General features: G+C 37.4%; 1 protein-coding gene across 1 annotated transcript in view; it reads right to left on the bottom strand.

Annotated features, from left to right (window-relative positions):
• The window catches only part of LOC114612599 (solute carrier organic anion transporter family member 1A5-like), a 35780-nt gene that overhangs the window by 15269 nt on the left and 6576 nt on the right, over positions 1-13935 (bottom strand). Inside the window, exons 4-8 of the mRNA XM_028757570.1 lie at positions 10603-10709; positions 9851-9997; positions 9327-9425; positions 8063-8281; positions 2915-3079 (exon numbers count right to left, since the gene is read on the bottom strand). Of these exons, the coding sequence (XP_028613403.1) occupies positions 2915-3079; positions 8063-8281; positions 9327-9425; positions 9851-9997; positions 10603-10709 (737 nt within the window). The remainder of the gene's footprint in view (positions 1-2914; positions 3080-8062; positions 8282-9326; positions 9426-9850; positions 9998-10602; positions 10710-13935) is intronic.

The raw sequence follows: 13935 nt of genomic DNA, 5'->3' as shown, positions 1-13935 counted from the left end.
CAGAGATGGTTCAATATAAGGAAATCCATCAATATAATCCACTCTACAAACAAACTCAAAGGAAAAAAACCCACAGGATCATCTCACTAGATGCTGAGAATACATTTGAAAAAATTCAACACCCATTCATTGTAAAAGTCTTGGAAAGAGCAGGAATCCAAGGCCCATAACTAAACATAGTAAAAGTAATATACAGAAAACCAGTAGCCAACATCAAACTAAATGGAGAGAAACTTCAAACAATCCAACTAAAATCAGGGACTAGATAATGCTGCCCTCTTTCTCACTATCTATTCAAGATAGTACTCAAAGTCCTAGCCAGAGCAATTAGGCAATGAAAGGGGATCAAAGGGATAAAAATTGGAAAGGAAGAAGTCAAAATATCCCTATTTGCAGATGATAGTATACTTAAGTGACCCCAAAACTTCCACCAGAGAACTCCTAACCCTGATAAAAAACTTGAACAAAGTGGCTGGATATAAAGTTAACTCAAAACAAATCAGTAACCTTCCTCTACTTAAAGGATAAGCAGGCTGAGATAGAACTTAGGGAAATGACATTCCTCACAATAGTCATAAAAAATATATAATACCTGGGTGTGAATCTGACCAAGCAAGTGACAGAGCTATATGACAAGAACTTCAAGACCCTGGAGAAAGAAATAGAAGAAGATCTCTGAAGATGAAATATCTCCCATGCTCATGGATTGGCAGGATTAATATAGTAAAAATGGCAATTTTACCAAAAGCAATCTACAGATTTAATGCAATCCCCATCAAAATTCCAACTAAATTCTTCATAGAGATTGAAAGATCAATTCTCAAATTTATTTGGAATAATAAATAACCCAGGGTAGCCAACACTATTCACAACAATAAAATAACATCTGGGGGAATCACCATTCCTGATCTCAAGCTATACTGTAGAGCAGAAGTGATAAATACTACAAGATATTGGTACAGAGATAGGCAAGAAGATCAATGGAATAGAATAGAAGACCCAGAAATGAACCCTGGTACCTATATTCACTTGATCTTTCACAAAGGAGCTAAAACCATTCAGTGGAAACAAGACAGCATTTTCAACAGGTGGTGCTGATTGAACTGGAGGTCAGCATGTAGGAAAATGCAAACTGATCCATTCTTATCTCCTTGTACACAACTCAAGTCCAAGTGGATCAATGATCTTCATATAAAACCCAGTGAGGGGAGGTGGGAATGGGTGGGTGGGTGTGGGCACACCCTCATAGAAATAGGAGGAAGGAGGATGGGTTAAGGGGTTTCTAGGGGTATCAAATGGAGAAAGGAGATAACATCTGAAATGTAGAGAAATAAAATACCCAATAATAATTTAAAAAAAACACAAAAACTAAACAAATAATGGAACTGGCTATCTCAGTCGAACATTTGAGACTCATTAGCAGCAATTTAACATTACCCATATTTTGGGATTCCTTATCATTATCAAGGACAAGAGACTCTATCACATGCCTATGGAACTTTAAAACAATATCTTCATGAAATAAAAAAGGGTGAGATATACCCTTGTACACCACAAATATACTTAAATCATATTCTTTTTATTTTTTATTTTAAAGTACTTTTAAAAAAATTTGAATGCCAAGAAACTTTCTGCTGACTGTTTATGGCACTCTACAAGTAGGCATACTTATGCATAGGTGAAAGGAAAGGATCCACTTATTAGCATAAAGCATGATCCCAATCAGGTATTACATATGGGGAAGACAGCATGTTTGTGTTTTTTCTCAGGATGATGAAGGAGCATGGTGGCTGCCAGAGCAATGGGTGAGACATGCTAATGCCAGGACAAAGAATGATGCTAACCTGTGAGCTTACTAAGTGCCCTCACAATTGTAAGTGGGAAACTGTATTTGACATAAGTTCCTGACCCACCATTGCCTAGTTATATTCAAATATTGCACAAAGGAGTTCTCAAATGCCTCCAAACTTCAATTTTAAAAGACAGTTAGCATTTATGTAATCATTGGCAGCAGGTTATAAACACCTTATGAGCTTCGCATATGATATTAAATATTTCACATATTTCTTTGCACTTTGTCTATTAAGAATTTAATTTACTTTCAGATGGCTTTGAAAGTTCCAAGTGAGTCTATGCTTTTCAAGTGTAATACATTTTGTGCAAAGTTGATATTGCCCAGAATTCTTACCTCTGACTCTCCTTCCAAAGCCAAAATTCAAGGGAAAAAAGAAGGGAAAAGAAAATTCCAGCTAGGTTGCATTCACACAACACCAGCACAAGGCTTAGAAGAATATAACCATTCACTTCAGTTTCCTATCATTTAATCAGATCTGAGGGTGAGGACTGAGATTTGGATTTTCAGAAACTCTAGACAACATGGATGCAGGCAGCCTTTGATCTTCAGTTTTCAAGAATAAAGAAGGACCCTTGGCTTCAGTGTACTAAAAGAAATGCAAAGTGTGATTTCACACACCTCTCAGACCACAAAGGGACCAAAGGACTGAATTAGGAAGACGGTGGAGAGCAAGAATTGAATCCCAGATGGAAAATGTGGAAGTAAGACACAGACTCTCAGTGAGTTAACTCTGTATTGTTCTTTGAATTAACATATTGGTATCTGAAAATTGACTGACACAGGCCTCCTCCAACATTGCCATAACTATGATGATTTCCCATTTTGACTGAAGAAAGATTAGAAAAGTTTCTTTTTACCCATGTCCATTCCCTATACTTTCTTGATTTCCATGGAGCCTGGAAAGAAGACGTATACAAACAAGGATATCCTAAAAGATTGCATTTCATTGTAATCTCCTAGTCACATTATTTTACTGTTTATTATGCTCTTTGGTATAGTGTTTCCCATGCTAATCACGGGAAGGGAAAGTGCTGTGAAGGAAATAATGAAAATATATACCTATGAGGGAGATGGTCTCTGCACTGGATTTTCCATATTGCTGTTCCAGGTACTTAGGCAGGAAGGTAAATGTATTGTTAAATACACTGATCTGGAGCACACTTATAAGGATGAATAGCATATAAATTGGGTTGCTGGAGAGGCTCTTCATGAATGGAAAGAAATCTGAAACAAGAGAGTATAGAGATCATTGAGCTACCTTGGCAGTGCCATTTGTGTCCAGTGTGCTCTTTAAAATCTCTCAGATTTTGTGCTGCAACAAAAATATGTGTGATAAATATTTACCCCTTCATAGTTAAAATTCTATAACATTCCTTAAGTTGCTTATGGAAGATAGTGACAAAACTGGTTATATAAGAACTAGAGTTTACTTCCAACTCACACCCTGGCACAGGGCAGAGCCAGCCCTCCAGACAACCTTCCACAATCAGAGACAAATTGACTCCCAGGAGGTCCATCACAACCAGGCTCACAGGTGAAACATGCCCAATCCCAATGCCTGGCCTAACTGGGATCCCCATAGAGCTGAGAAGAGATGGACCCTCTTTACCCTGCCAGAGAAATATCAACCTTCTGGTCCACAGGTCCACAAATTCACCCAGAAGCAGATCAGGTGGTCCAGTGCCTGATACCTCAATACCCACATCCAGAGAAAAGTCAACTCCCAGGAGAATCATCATAACCGTGATTGCAAAGACAGTCTGACCAAGGTTGCCCATCATAACCAGGCTCACAGGCAGGGCAGGCTCCAGTCAGAGACATCAAGACCAGTTAATGTCTGGGATAACCAGATGGAGGGAAGCATGTTCAAGAATATAAACAACAAAAATCAATGCCATTAAACAACATCAGAACCCAGTTCTCCCACCACAGCAAGCTTTGATTATCCTAACACACCGGAAAAGCAATACTCTAACCTAAAATCTCATCTCATGAATATGATAGAGGACCTTAAGAAGGACATAAATAACTCCTTTAAAGAAATACACAAGAACACAGATAAACAGATAGAAGCCCTTGAAGAGGAAATATATAAATTCCTTAAATAAATAAAGGAAAACACAATCAAATAGGTGAAGGCATTAAAAAACACAGTCCAGGATCTAAAAATGGAAATAAAAGCAATGAAGAAATAACAAAGGTAGGCATGCCTGGAGATGGAAAACATAGGAAAGAGATCAGGAGTTACAGATGCAAGCATCACCAGCAGAATATAAGAGACAGAAGAGAGAACCTCAGGTGTGGACAATACCACAGAAGATATTAACACAACAATCAAAGAAAATTCAAAGTGCACAAAGCTCTTAAGTCAAAACATCCAAGAAATTCAGGAAAATGAATTCCTTGGTGAATGAAAATTTCTTGAACAATGAAAAGACCAAACTAGGAATAGAAGAAAGAGGAGATTCCCAATGCACAGGGTCAGAAAACATCTTCAAAAAAAAAAACATAGAAGTAGACTTCTTAATCCAAAAGAAAAAAATGGTCATAAATGTACAAGAAGAACACCCAATCGATTGGACCAAAAAGAAATTTCTCCCATCACATAATAATCAAAACATTAAATACAAAGTACAAAAATAAAGAATATTAAAAGCAGTAGCAGGAAAATATCAAGTAACATATAAAGGCAGACCTATCAGAATTATACCAGAGTTGTATAGAGAGAGTCTAAAAATTAGAAGATCCTACAAAGATGTAATGCAGACCCTAAGAGAACACAACTGCCAGCCCAGGCCACTATACCCAGCAAAACTATCAATCAACATAGATGAAGAAACCAAGATATTCCATGACAAAAACAAATTTAAACAATACATTTCCGGTAATCAAGCCTACAGAGGATAATAGAAGGAAAACTTCAAGACAAAAGGGGAAAGCACTCAAGAAAAAATGAGAAATTAATCATCTCACAACAAACCCAAAGGAAAAGAACCACACAAACACAATACCACGACTAAAAACAAAAATAATGGGAACCAACAATCATTGGTCTTTAATATCTGTCAACATCAATGGTCTCAATTCCCAAATAAAAAGACATAGGCTAACAGTCTGGATACATAAACAGGACTAAGTACTTTGTTTTAAAGAGGAAACATACACCACAGACAAAAACAGACAATACTTCAGACTAAAAGACTGAAAAAAAACATTTATAACCAAATGGTCCCAAGAAACAAGCTGGAGTAGCCATTCTAATATTCAATACATAGATTTTCAAACAAAAGTTATCAAAAGAGATAAGGAAGGACACTTCAGACTCATCAAAATCCACCAAGATGAACTCTCAATTATAAACATCTATGTCCCAAATGCAAGGGCACCCACATTTGTAAAAGAAATGTTTCTAAACCTTAAAACATATATTGATCTTCACACAATAATAGTAGGAGACTTCAACACATTACTCTTACCAATGGACAGATCATGGAAACAGAAAATAAACAGAGACACAAAGAAATTAACAGAAGCTATGAACCAAGTGGATTTAACAGATATTTATAGAACATCTCACCCTAAAACAAAAGTATATACCTTCTTCTCAGCACATCATGGTACCTTCTCCAAAACTGACCACATAATCAGAAAGAAAAACAAGCCTTAACAGATACAAGGGGATTGCAATAATCCCATGCATTCTATCAGATCACCATGCACTAAGGATACACTTAGCTAACAACAAAAACAACAGAAAGCTCACATATATATGGAAGCTTAACCACTATGTACTCAACACTAACTTGGTTAGGGATGAAACTAAAGACTTTTTGGAATTTAATGAAAATGAGGCACAGCATACCCAAACTTCTGGGACACAATGAAAGCATCATAAAGAGGAAAATTCATAGCACTGAGTACCTTCATAAAAAATTGAAGCAATCCTACACTAGAAACTTAACAGAACATCTGAAAACTCTAGAAGAAAAAGAAGCAAACATTCCCAAGAGGAGTACATGGCAGGAAAGATTCAAACTCACAGCTGAAATCAATCAATTAGAAACAAAGAGAACTATACAGAGTCAACAAAACTAAGAGCTGGTTCTTTGAGAAAATCAATAAGATAGATAAACCCTTAGCCAAACTAACTAAAGGGTACACAGACCATATCCTAACTAATAAAATTAGAAATTAAAAGGACACATAACAATAGAAACTATTGAAATTCAAAAAAACTCATCAGGTCTTATTTCAAAAGCCTATACTCCACAAAACTGGAAAATCTACATTAAAATGGATAGTTCTCTAAACAGATACTACAGCTAAATGAGGACCCGATAAACTCTCTAAATAGAAATCGGAAGCAGTCATGAAAAGTCTCCCACCCAAAATAAAAGTATGAGGTCAGTGGGATTTAGGACAGAATTCAACCTGATCTCTAAAGAAGAGTTAACACCAATACTCCTCAAACTTTTCCTCAAAATAAAAAGAGAAGAAACACTACCTGATTCATTCTAGGAAGCCACAGTTACTCTGATATCTAGAGCAAACAAAGACTCAACACAGAACGAGAACTTCAAACTAATTTAGTTTATGAATATCAATGCAAAAATACTCAATAAAATTCTTGCAAATAAAATCCAAGAACACATCAAAATGATTATTCACCAAAATCAAGTAAATTTTCACCAAGGAATGCAGGAATGGTCCACTATACCTAAACCTATCAACATATTCCAGTACATAAGCAAACTCAAAGAAAGGAATCATATGAGCTTCTCATTAGGTGGTAAAAAAATCTTTGACAAAATACAAATGTCATGTTAAAAGTCTTAGAGAGATCAGGAATTCAGGCATACACCTCAGTGTAATAAAATCACTGTACAGCAAACCAACACCCAACATCAAATTAAATGGAAAGAAACTTGAAGCAATCTGACTAAAATCCGAAATTGACAAGGCTGCCCACTCTCTCCCTATTTATTCAATATAGTACTCAGCATTCTACATAGAGCAATTAGACAGAACAGGAGGCCACAGGCATACAATTCAGAAAGGAAGAAGTCAAGGTATCACTATTGGCAGATGATATGATAGTTTACAAAAATTTCTACCAGGGAAATCTTACAAGTAATAAACAATTTCAGCAAATTGGTTACATGTAAAATTACCTCAAGCAAATCAGTAGCCTTCCTCTACACAAAGGATAATGGGCTGAGAAAGAAATTAGTGACACAACACCCTTTACAATAGGCACAAATAATATAAAATATCTTTTAGAAAATATAAAATAATGAACCCAGATGTCCCTCAACAGAAAAATGGATACAGAAAATGTAAGCAAGCAAGTGAAAAATCTCTATGACAAGAGGTTCAAGTTTCTGAAGAAATAAATCGAAGAAGACCTAAGAAGATAGAAAGAACTCCCATGCTCATGGATCAGTAGGATAAACGTAGTAAACATGGCCATCTTAACAAAAGCAATATACAGATTCAGTGTAATACCCATCATCTTGAATGACCAAGAAGCACCTAAAGACATGTTCCACACTCTTCATTAACGTGGAAATTCAATCAACAAGAACCTGAGATTCCACCTTACACCAAACAGAATGGCTAAGATCTAAAACTCAAACAACAGCAGATGCTGGAGAGGATGTGGAGAAAGAGGAACACTCCTCTGTTCCTGGTGGGTTTGCAAGCTCATAGAAACAACTTGGAAATCAATCTGGAGGTTCTTTATAAAATTGAAAACAGTTCTACCTGAAGACACAGCTTCACCACTTCTGGGCATAAACCCAAAGATGCTCCAACATATTACAGGGTCAGACACCCCACTATGTTCATATCAAGCTTATTTATAATAGCCAGGAGCTGGAACGATCCCAGATGTCCCTCAACAGAAGAATGGATACAGAAAATGTGATACAATTACACAGGAGACTACTATTCAACTATTAAAAAGGATGACTTCACAAACTTTGTAGGCAAATGGATGGAACTGGAAAATATTTTTATAAAGTCTAACCCAGGGTTAAATCAGGTTCCCAATCATGTTAGTTGTTTCCAAGTGGTGACTGTGGAAGACAGTTAACACACCTGACGACTGGTGATTAATAGCAAACTGACTTATCTAAGTATAAGTGACAAGTTACCCATGAATCACAGACCCATCTAAACCAAAGAGAGTTTAGTTTTCATGTTTGCCTTCAGTGATTCCTCGGGTTTCCTCCTTAGCCTTTTCTCTGTTCTTCTCTCTGGCACTTTCAATCCCATCCACATTATTCTGAAATCCTTCCTTTGGGAGTTTTTTTGGAAAGAAGAAAAAGGGGATGCTGGTCAGGATATTGATTGCTGCACAGACCAAAAAGCCAATCCACCAAGCACCGACCCAGCGTGTATCATTGGGAGTTATGGTCAGGTCATCTGTAAAGAAATACCGATATTGTATTAGCTTATATCATTCTTTCCTGTGTAAGTTGAGGAAAACTACTGACATTCATAATCACTTGTAAACTATTCACAGTTTGTTTGTGTTCTTTTTTGGAACTTGAGCTTGTGATTACCAAATCCTGGGAGTAATGATATCTACCACCTTGGTTGGCTAATTCAGACATTTAGAAAAAGTGTCTGAGGCTAATCAATAGGGTGAAGTTAAAATTAAATAAGAAGAAAAGGTTCCATAATACTACAGTGGATAATTTTAAAACCGAAATTTCAAAATGGCTGAAACAATATTTATTTGAGACATACTTAAGGACCCTGACACAGTCGTGTATCAAAAAATCACATTAGATGAGCAAAGGGGATGTTGAGACAGTTCAGTGGCTTTGTTGCTCATGCAGAAGTCATGAATTTTATTCTCAGAACCCACATGGAAAGTCACCAATGCCAGTTACTCTGATTTCAGGAGATCTGATACCCTCTTCTAACCTCAGCAAGCATCCCTACACACACACACACACACACACACACACACACAGTGAATCATTCAATCCCTCCCCACACACAGACACAGATATATAAATAAAGCTAAGAAATGAAATGAATGGTATCCAGGTAGTTTTTACATTTTCTGTATTTAGTTTTGAAAATACTACCTTTATATAGCACTGTGTCAGTTGACAGCACTAAATCAATACTTCTGTCTGTCATAAGCAACCTTTATAATTTGGTGCTCATCACATAACAAAAAGATCTGTTGTGTGATCCACAGTGACTGCCTCATTGAATAAAACCTGTGTGAGTAAATCTTTTGAAACAAAAGATGCATCTGCTACATAATGGGAGAATGGAATATCTTTAACCAGAATCAGGCAATGTACCCTTATCTCTGCCACTCTTGGATCTGTCATCTGTGTGTGGTGATAATTTACCAAATTGAGCATCAAAAGAAGCAGTGGTATTGCACCCTCGAGCATTCTCCCATACTCTAGGGACTGGGCTGTATAGATAAAATGCACTGTGTTACCTGTATTCACAGACCCTGTGTCTACATAAATGCTTGCACAGAAGGATCCCAAAAAAACTCCAATTATTGGGCCAATTATCTTTCCTGTTTCTAAAATCCCTGGAAGTAAACCAAAACAGGACATTAAATAACCACACAAAGAAATTTTGCTTGCACACATACACACAAATCATGGCCTTGACATGGAACTATTTTAAGCTTGGATTACTTTTCTTTCATTTGCAAAGCTGGGAATCAAATCCAAGGGGCTATGAAAGTACCATTTAGCTACACACCACCCTACCTCAGGTATTTTCATATATTCAACATGTAAAATAATAAACTTATTATTCATGAGACATAAACAATACATATGCATAAGCATGTTATACATTCATACATTGGTTTCTTTAAACATTGAGAAAGAATCTCCAATTGTTTGAGCAATCTTATAACCAACTGTGCCACAGCACTCTGCTCACTGTTCTGGAACCCATAAAGCACTCAAATCAATAACTGATTTCTACTCTGATTTTGAAACTTACCAATGTATAAAGGAGAGTTTTCAGATTTGGCAAAGTCTTCTATGTAAGAAATACCCAAGGGTGTGATGGGAGTTTCACCAATTCCACGTATAATATTTCCTACCAGTACATATATCCACATTAATGATTTCATTTCTCTAATACACTCTGGATTAAAAGAATAAAAAGCTTATTGAGTATTTGACAACCAAGTATTACTAACAGTTAATTCAAATATTTCTGTAAATGTTTTTTCAAGTTAATGTTTCATTACAGCAATAGAAAACCAAACAAGACCAGCAACATAGGTCACAGCCTTGGTGTAAATCAATCCTTCTAAGTCTTTTTCACTTGTGGGACAAACTATACAATGTTGGTTAAGAAATAAAAGATTCAGCCGGGCTCTGGTGGCGCACGCCTTTAATCCCAGCACTTGGGAGGCAGAGGCAGGCAGATTTCTGAGTTTGAGAGTTCGAAGCCAGCCTGGTCTACAGAGTGAGTCCAGGACAGCCAGGGCTATACAGAGAAACGTTGTCTCGAAAAACCAAACCAAAAAGAAAAACCAAAGAAATAAAGGATTCTAATAAGCATATTCACACTCTCAAGGAAGAATACTGTAGGTAATTAGACATCCCCTTTCCCTGAAGAGGGAAATAAATTGTGTTCATTTGTCTTACATGTCTACTAAACCTAGTGTCCTTTTAAAGCTCTTCATAAAAGAGCATTCTGTGGCCAAGTGTCTGAGCAGAAAGCAATAAGAAGCCAGTGTCAACCTGCTGGGTCTTGCGTTGGATTTAATGTCTGGGATCTGTTTTCCATACACAAGAAGCTGTTTGAAGACAAGTTGCTTGTAGGTGAAATCGTTGTTTCATATTCGTATCTGTGTGGACACAGGAAACATTCACTGTGAGGAGTTGAGTGCAAGGAGAGCATCTGCAGATTACTGACTAATGCTTCCCTACAATAGGGTATACAGATCCAGGAAAGAATTTTCCACAAAACTCAGTCTAATTATCACGAATCCTATGGAAAGACCAGAGAGATAATGCTTATTTTTTTTGGTCCCTGGGCCTTAAATAGGCTGGCTAACATTGTGAAACAACAGATAAATAACTTGGTAGCAAAACCTATTCAGATACGTTATCATAAGTTAGCTATGGAGGACCACGAGACTCAAGATGAGGTTGTTACTCTACCCAGGGTGCTCCCAAAACCCATCTCCACCCAACCTAAAAGAAGGGACTTCCGCCCCTAGACCAAGCAGAGAAGGGCCACCCAGAACCCCCTCTGACTGGCGATCTGAATTCTTGCTTAGGCTGTAAGGCTAAGCACTGCAAGGGAATATAAATAAAACTTAAAAATACCTCTCTGGTTCCCTGAGGGACAAACCTGACTGCATAGTGATTGATGTCAAAAGTTTCCCCTCTCCAGGAAAAAGACATCGGGATGAGTATCGCCCTCATACCTCACTGGACAACAACAGGGGGACCAGCACCATTACAAAGTCTCCTTCAATTACCGGAGGTCAGGCCTCTATCACAACCTTCTCAAGATTAGAATTGCCATAGCCCTTCTATACTTAGAGAAGGCAGGAGATGTCAGGGGCAGCCCTGCTTATACACTGAAGGCCTAAAATCAGCCATAGGCCTAAAACCATCAATAGGCCTGTCATACATGTATACTAACACCAAGTCTTGGGTCTCTGTGGACAAACATTGAAACAGATGGCTATAAGCTATTGTAAACAGGCAGCTTTTGTGAAAATTTACCATCTTGAGTAGTCGTACACCTGGTAAATAGGTACCTTGGCAGATAATACCAACTTAGATAAGGACATGTGAATCATAGGTAGAGTCATAGTAACCTGTCCCCTGAACATTCACCCAGCTGATACCCTGTTCTGAAAGATATCTGTACTCCCCCTAAACACCCATGCTACACTGTCTTCCCCTTCCCCACATCCTGCATTTTTGTGTATATAACCCCTGTGTGAATAAGTAAAATTTATGATTTGATCTAAAAAAATAAATAATAAATAAATAAAAATAAAAACAAGAACAAAAGAAGACAATAGTTCAGAGAGACACAAAGAACATAAAACAAGACATCTGCTCTGGGTTTTCTGAGCTTTAGCCCTAGCCTTCCTTTCTGTGAATTCAAACAATCATTCTTTCATATGTTCAATAACTTCAACAGAAGAAAACCTGTACACACCATACAAAGATTTGACAGAAACCATCACCTAACTACACAGAGTCATGGGAATAAAAATACTAACAAACTGTGTTAATTTCACTTGAGCACTTTACTAAGAAGCAGGTGGTCCAAGAAAGAAAATGACCAAATGCAAGAGAGGTAGAAAAATTATCCGTCTAATTCTCTGCACTGGAGAATATGATGGATGTATTTCTCACCTTTGTTAGATGATTGTCAAGCAGAGGAAAGCCTGAGCCTGGGCAGCTGAACTCTTCATAATAGGGAACTGTACTTGCCAACATTCTAATTTCTATTTTGCATGAGATATCAAAGAACTCAGAATAACTTTTCCTTAGAAATTTTCTCTGGATATCCCCAAAATGGTGGTCAATGAAATATGGACAAGGTTCTGTGTCCCTCTACTCATGATATTGGGTGACAAGTCAGCTTCAAAGAATTATCTCTTTTGGCAGATGGGAAAATTCAATAATTGCCAAATATTTCTTGACATTGATTTGAATAGAATATAAAAAATTAAAAAGATCATAGATGGTAGATGATAGATAGATGATAGATAGAAGATAGATGGATAGATAGATAGATAGATAGATAGATAGATAGATGACAGACAGACAGACAGACAGGTGAAAGGTTCCATTGACAGACTTTCTGTTCCCTTCAAAAACACTTGAGAAGATAAAAATAGACTTCACTTGGCATAATATCTGATTAAAATTCAGTCATTTTTTTCACAGTCAGTTTATTCTCTCAGTTGACAATAGAATGGCTGTAAAAAGTAGTGTTCAACCAGACAAAGTCATAAATGGAGGGATAGGAAAACCAACCCAGCCACAGCTCTTTAACCTACAATGTATCGTGTCTGTAGTATATACAGGGACCTGAGACTAGCATATTCATCATGAGAGAGACCAGAGTGACTTCATTCAGCAACTGATGGTAGCAAATGCAGAGTTTCACAGCCAAATAATAACATCTCAGGGAGTCCTTCAGAGGAGTGGAAGAAATGATTGGGTGAGCCATCAGGGTTCAAGGAAACCACAAGAACACTGTCCTCAGAATTAACTGATTGGGACTCAAGTGGGCTCATAGAAATCAGAGAGCCTGAATGTGTCTAACCTAGGACTTTTGCGTATATGTTATGGTTGTGTAGCTTGGTGTCCTTATGGGATGCCTAACAGTAGGAGCAGAGGCTGCTCTGACTCTTTTGCCTGCCTTTGGGACTGCTTTCCGCTTTCTGGGTTGCTGTTTTCAGCCTTGATGTGAGAATGTGTGCTGGCTCTTATTGTAGCTTGTTATGCTGTATTTGGTGAGTGTACCTGCAAAATTGGCCTTTTTCTGAGGGAAAGTGGGGGAAGTTGATCTAGCGGTGGAGATGGATGCCTGGATGAGAAGAGGGAGCTAAAACTTCAGTCAGGGTGTAATAGATGAGAGAAGAATAAATTTAAAAAGGGGAAAATACTGGTTTACAAACCAAAAAAAAGTGAAGGCCCATTTCTTCACAGAAAAAGAGATCTAGATATGGAGATGTACTTCAGTGTCTAGTAATTACCAGTCTTAGATTGACCCTGAGCATTCAGTAAAACCGGATATTGTGGAAAATATCTCTAATCCAAGTAGTCAGGCGGAAAAAACAAGAGGATCATAAGTTCATGAATATTCTTAATTACAGAGTGAGGTTGAGGGCAGGGTGAACTATATGAGGCTCTTCGAAGGAAAGAAAGAAAGAAAGAAAGAAAGAAAGAAAGAAAGAAAGAAAGAAAGAAAGGAAGGAAGGAAGGAAGGAAGGAAGGAAGGAAGGAAGGAAGGAAGGAAGGGAGAGAAAGAGAAAAAGAAATAAAGAAGGAAAGAAAGAAAGAAAGAAAGAAAGAAAGAAAGAAAGAAAGAAAGAA

Source organism: Grammomys surdaster, unplaced genomic scaffold (genome assembly GCF_004785775.1).
Source record: "Grammomys surdaster isolate TR1022 unplaced genomic scaffold, NIH_TR_1.0 126176, whole genome shotgun sequence".
Lineage (NCBI taxonomy): Eukaryota > Metazoa > Chordata > Mammalia > Rodentia > Muridae > Grammomys > Grammomys surdaster.
The sequence above is the reverse complement of the archived record's forward strand: the minus strand, read 5'-3'. Positions and strand labels throughout refer to the sequence as shown.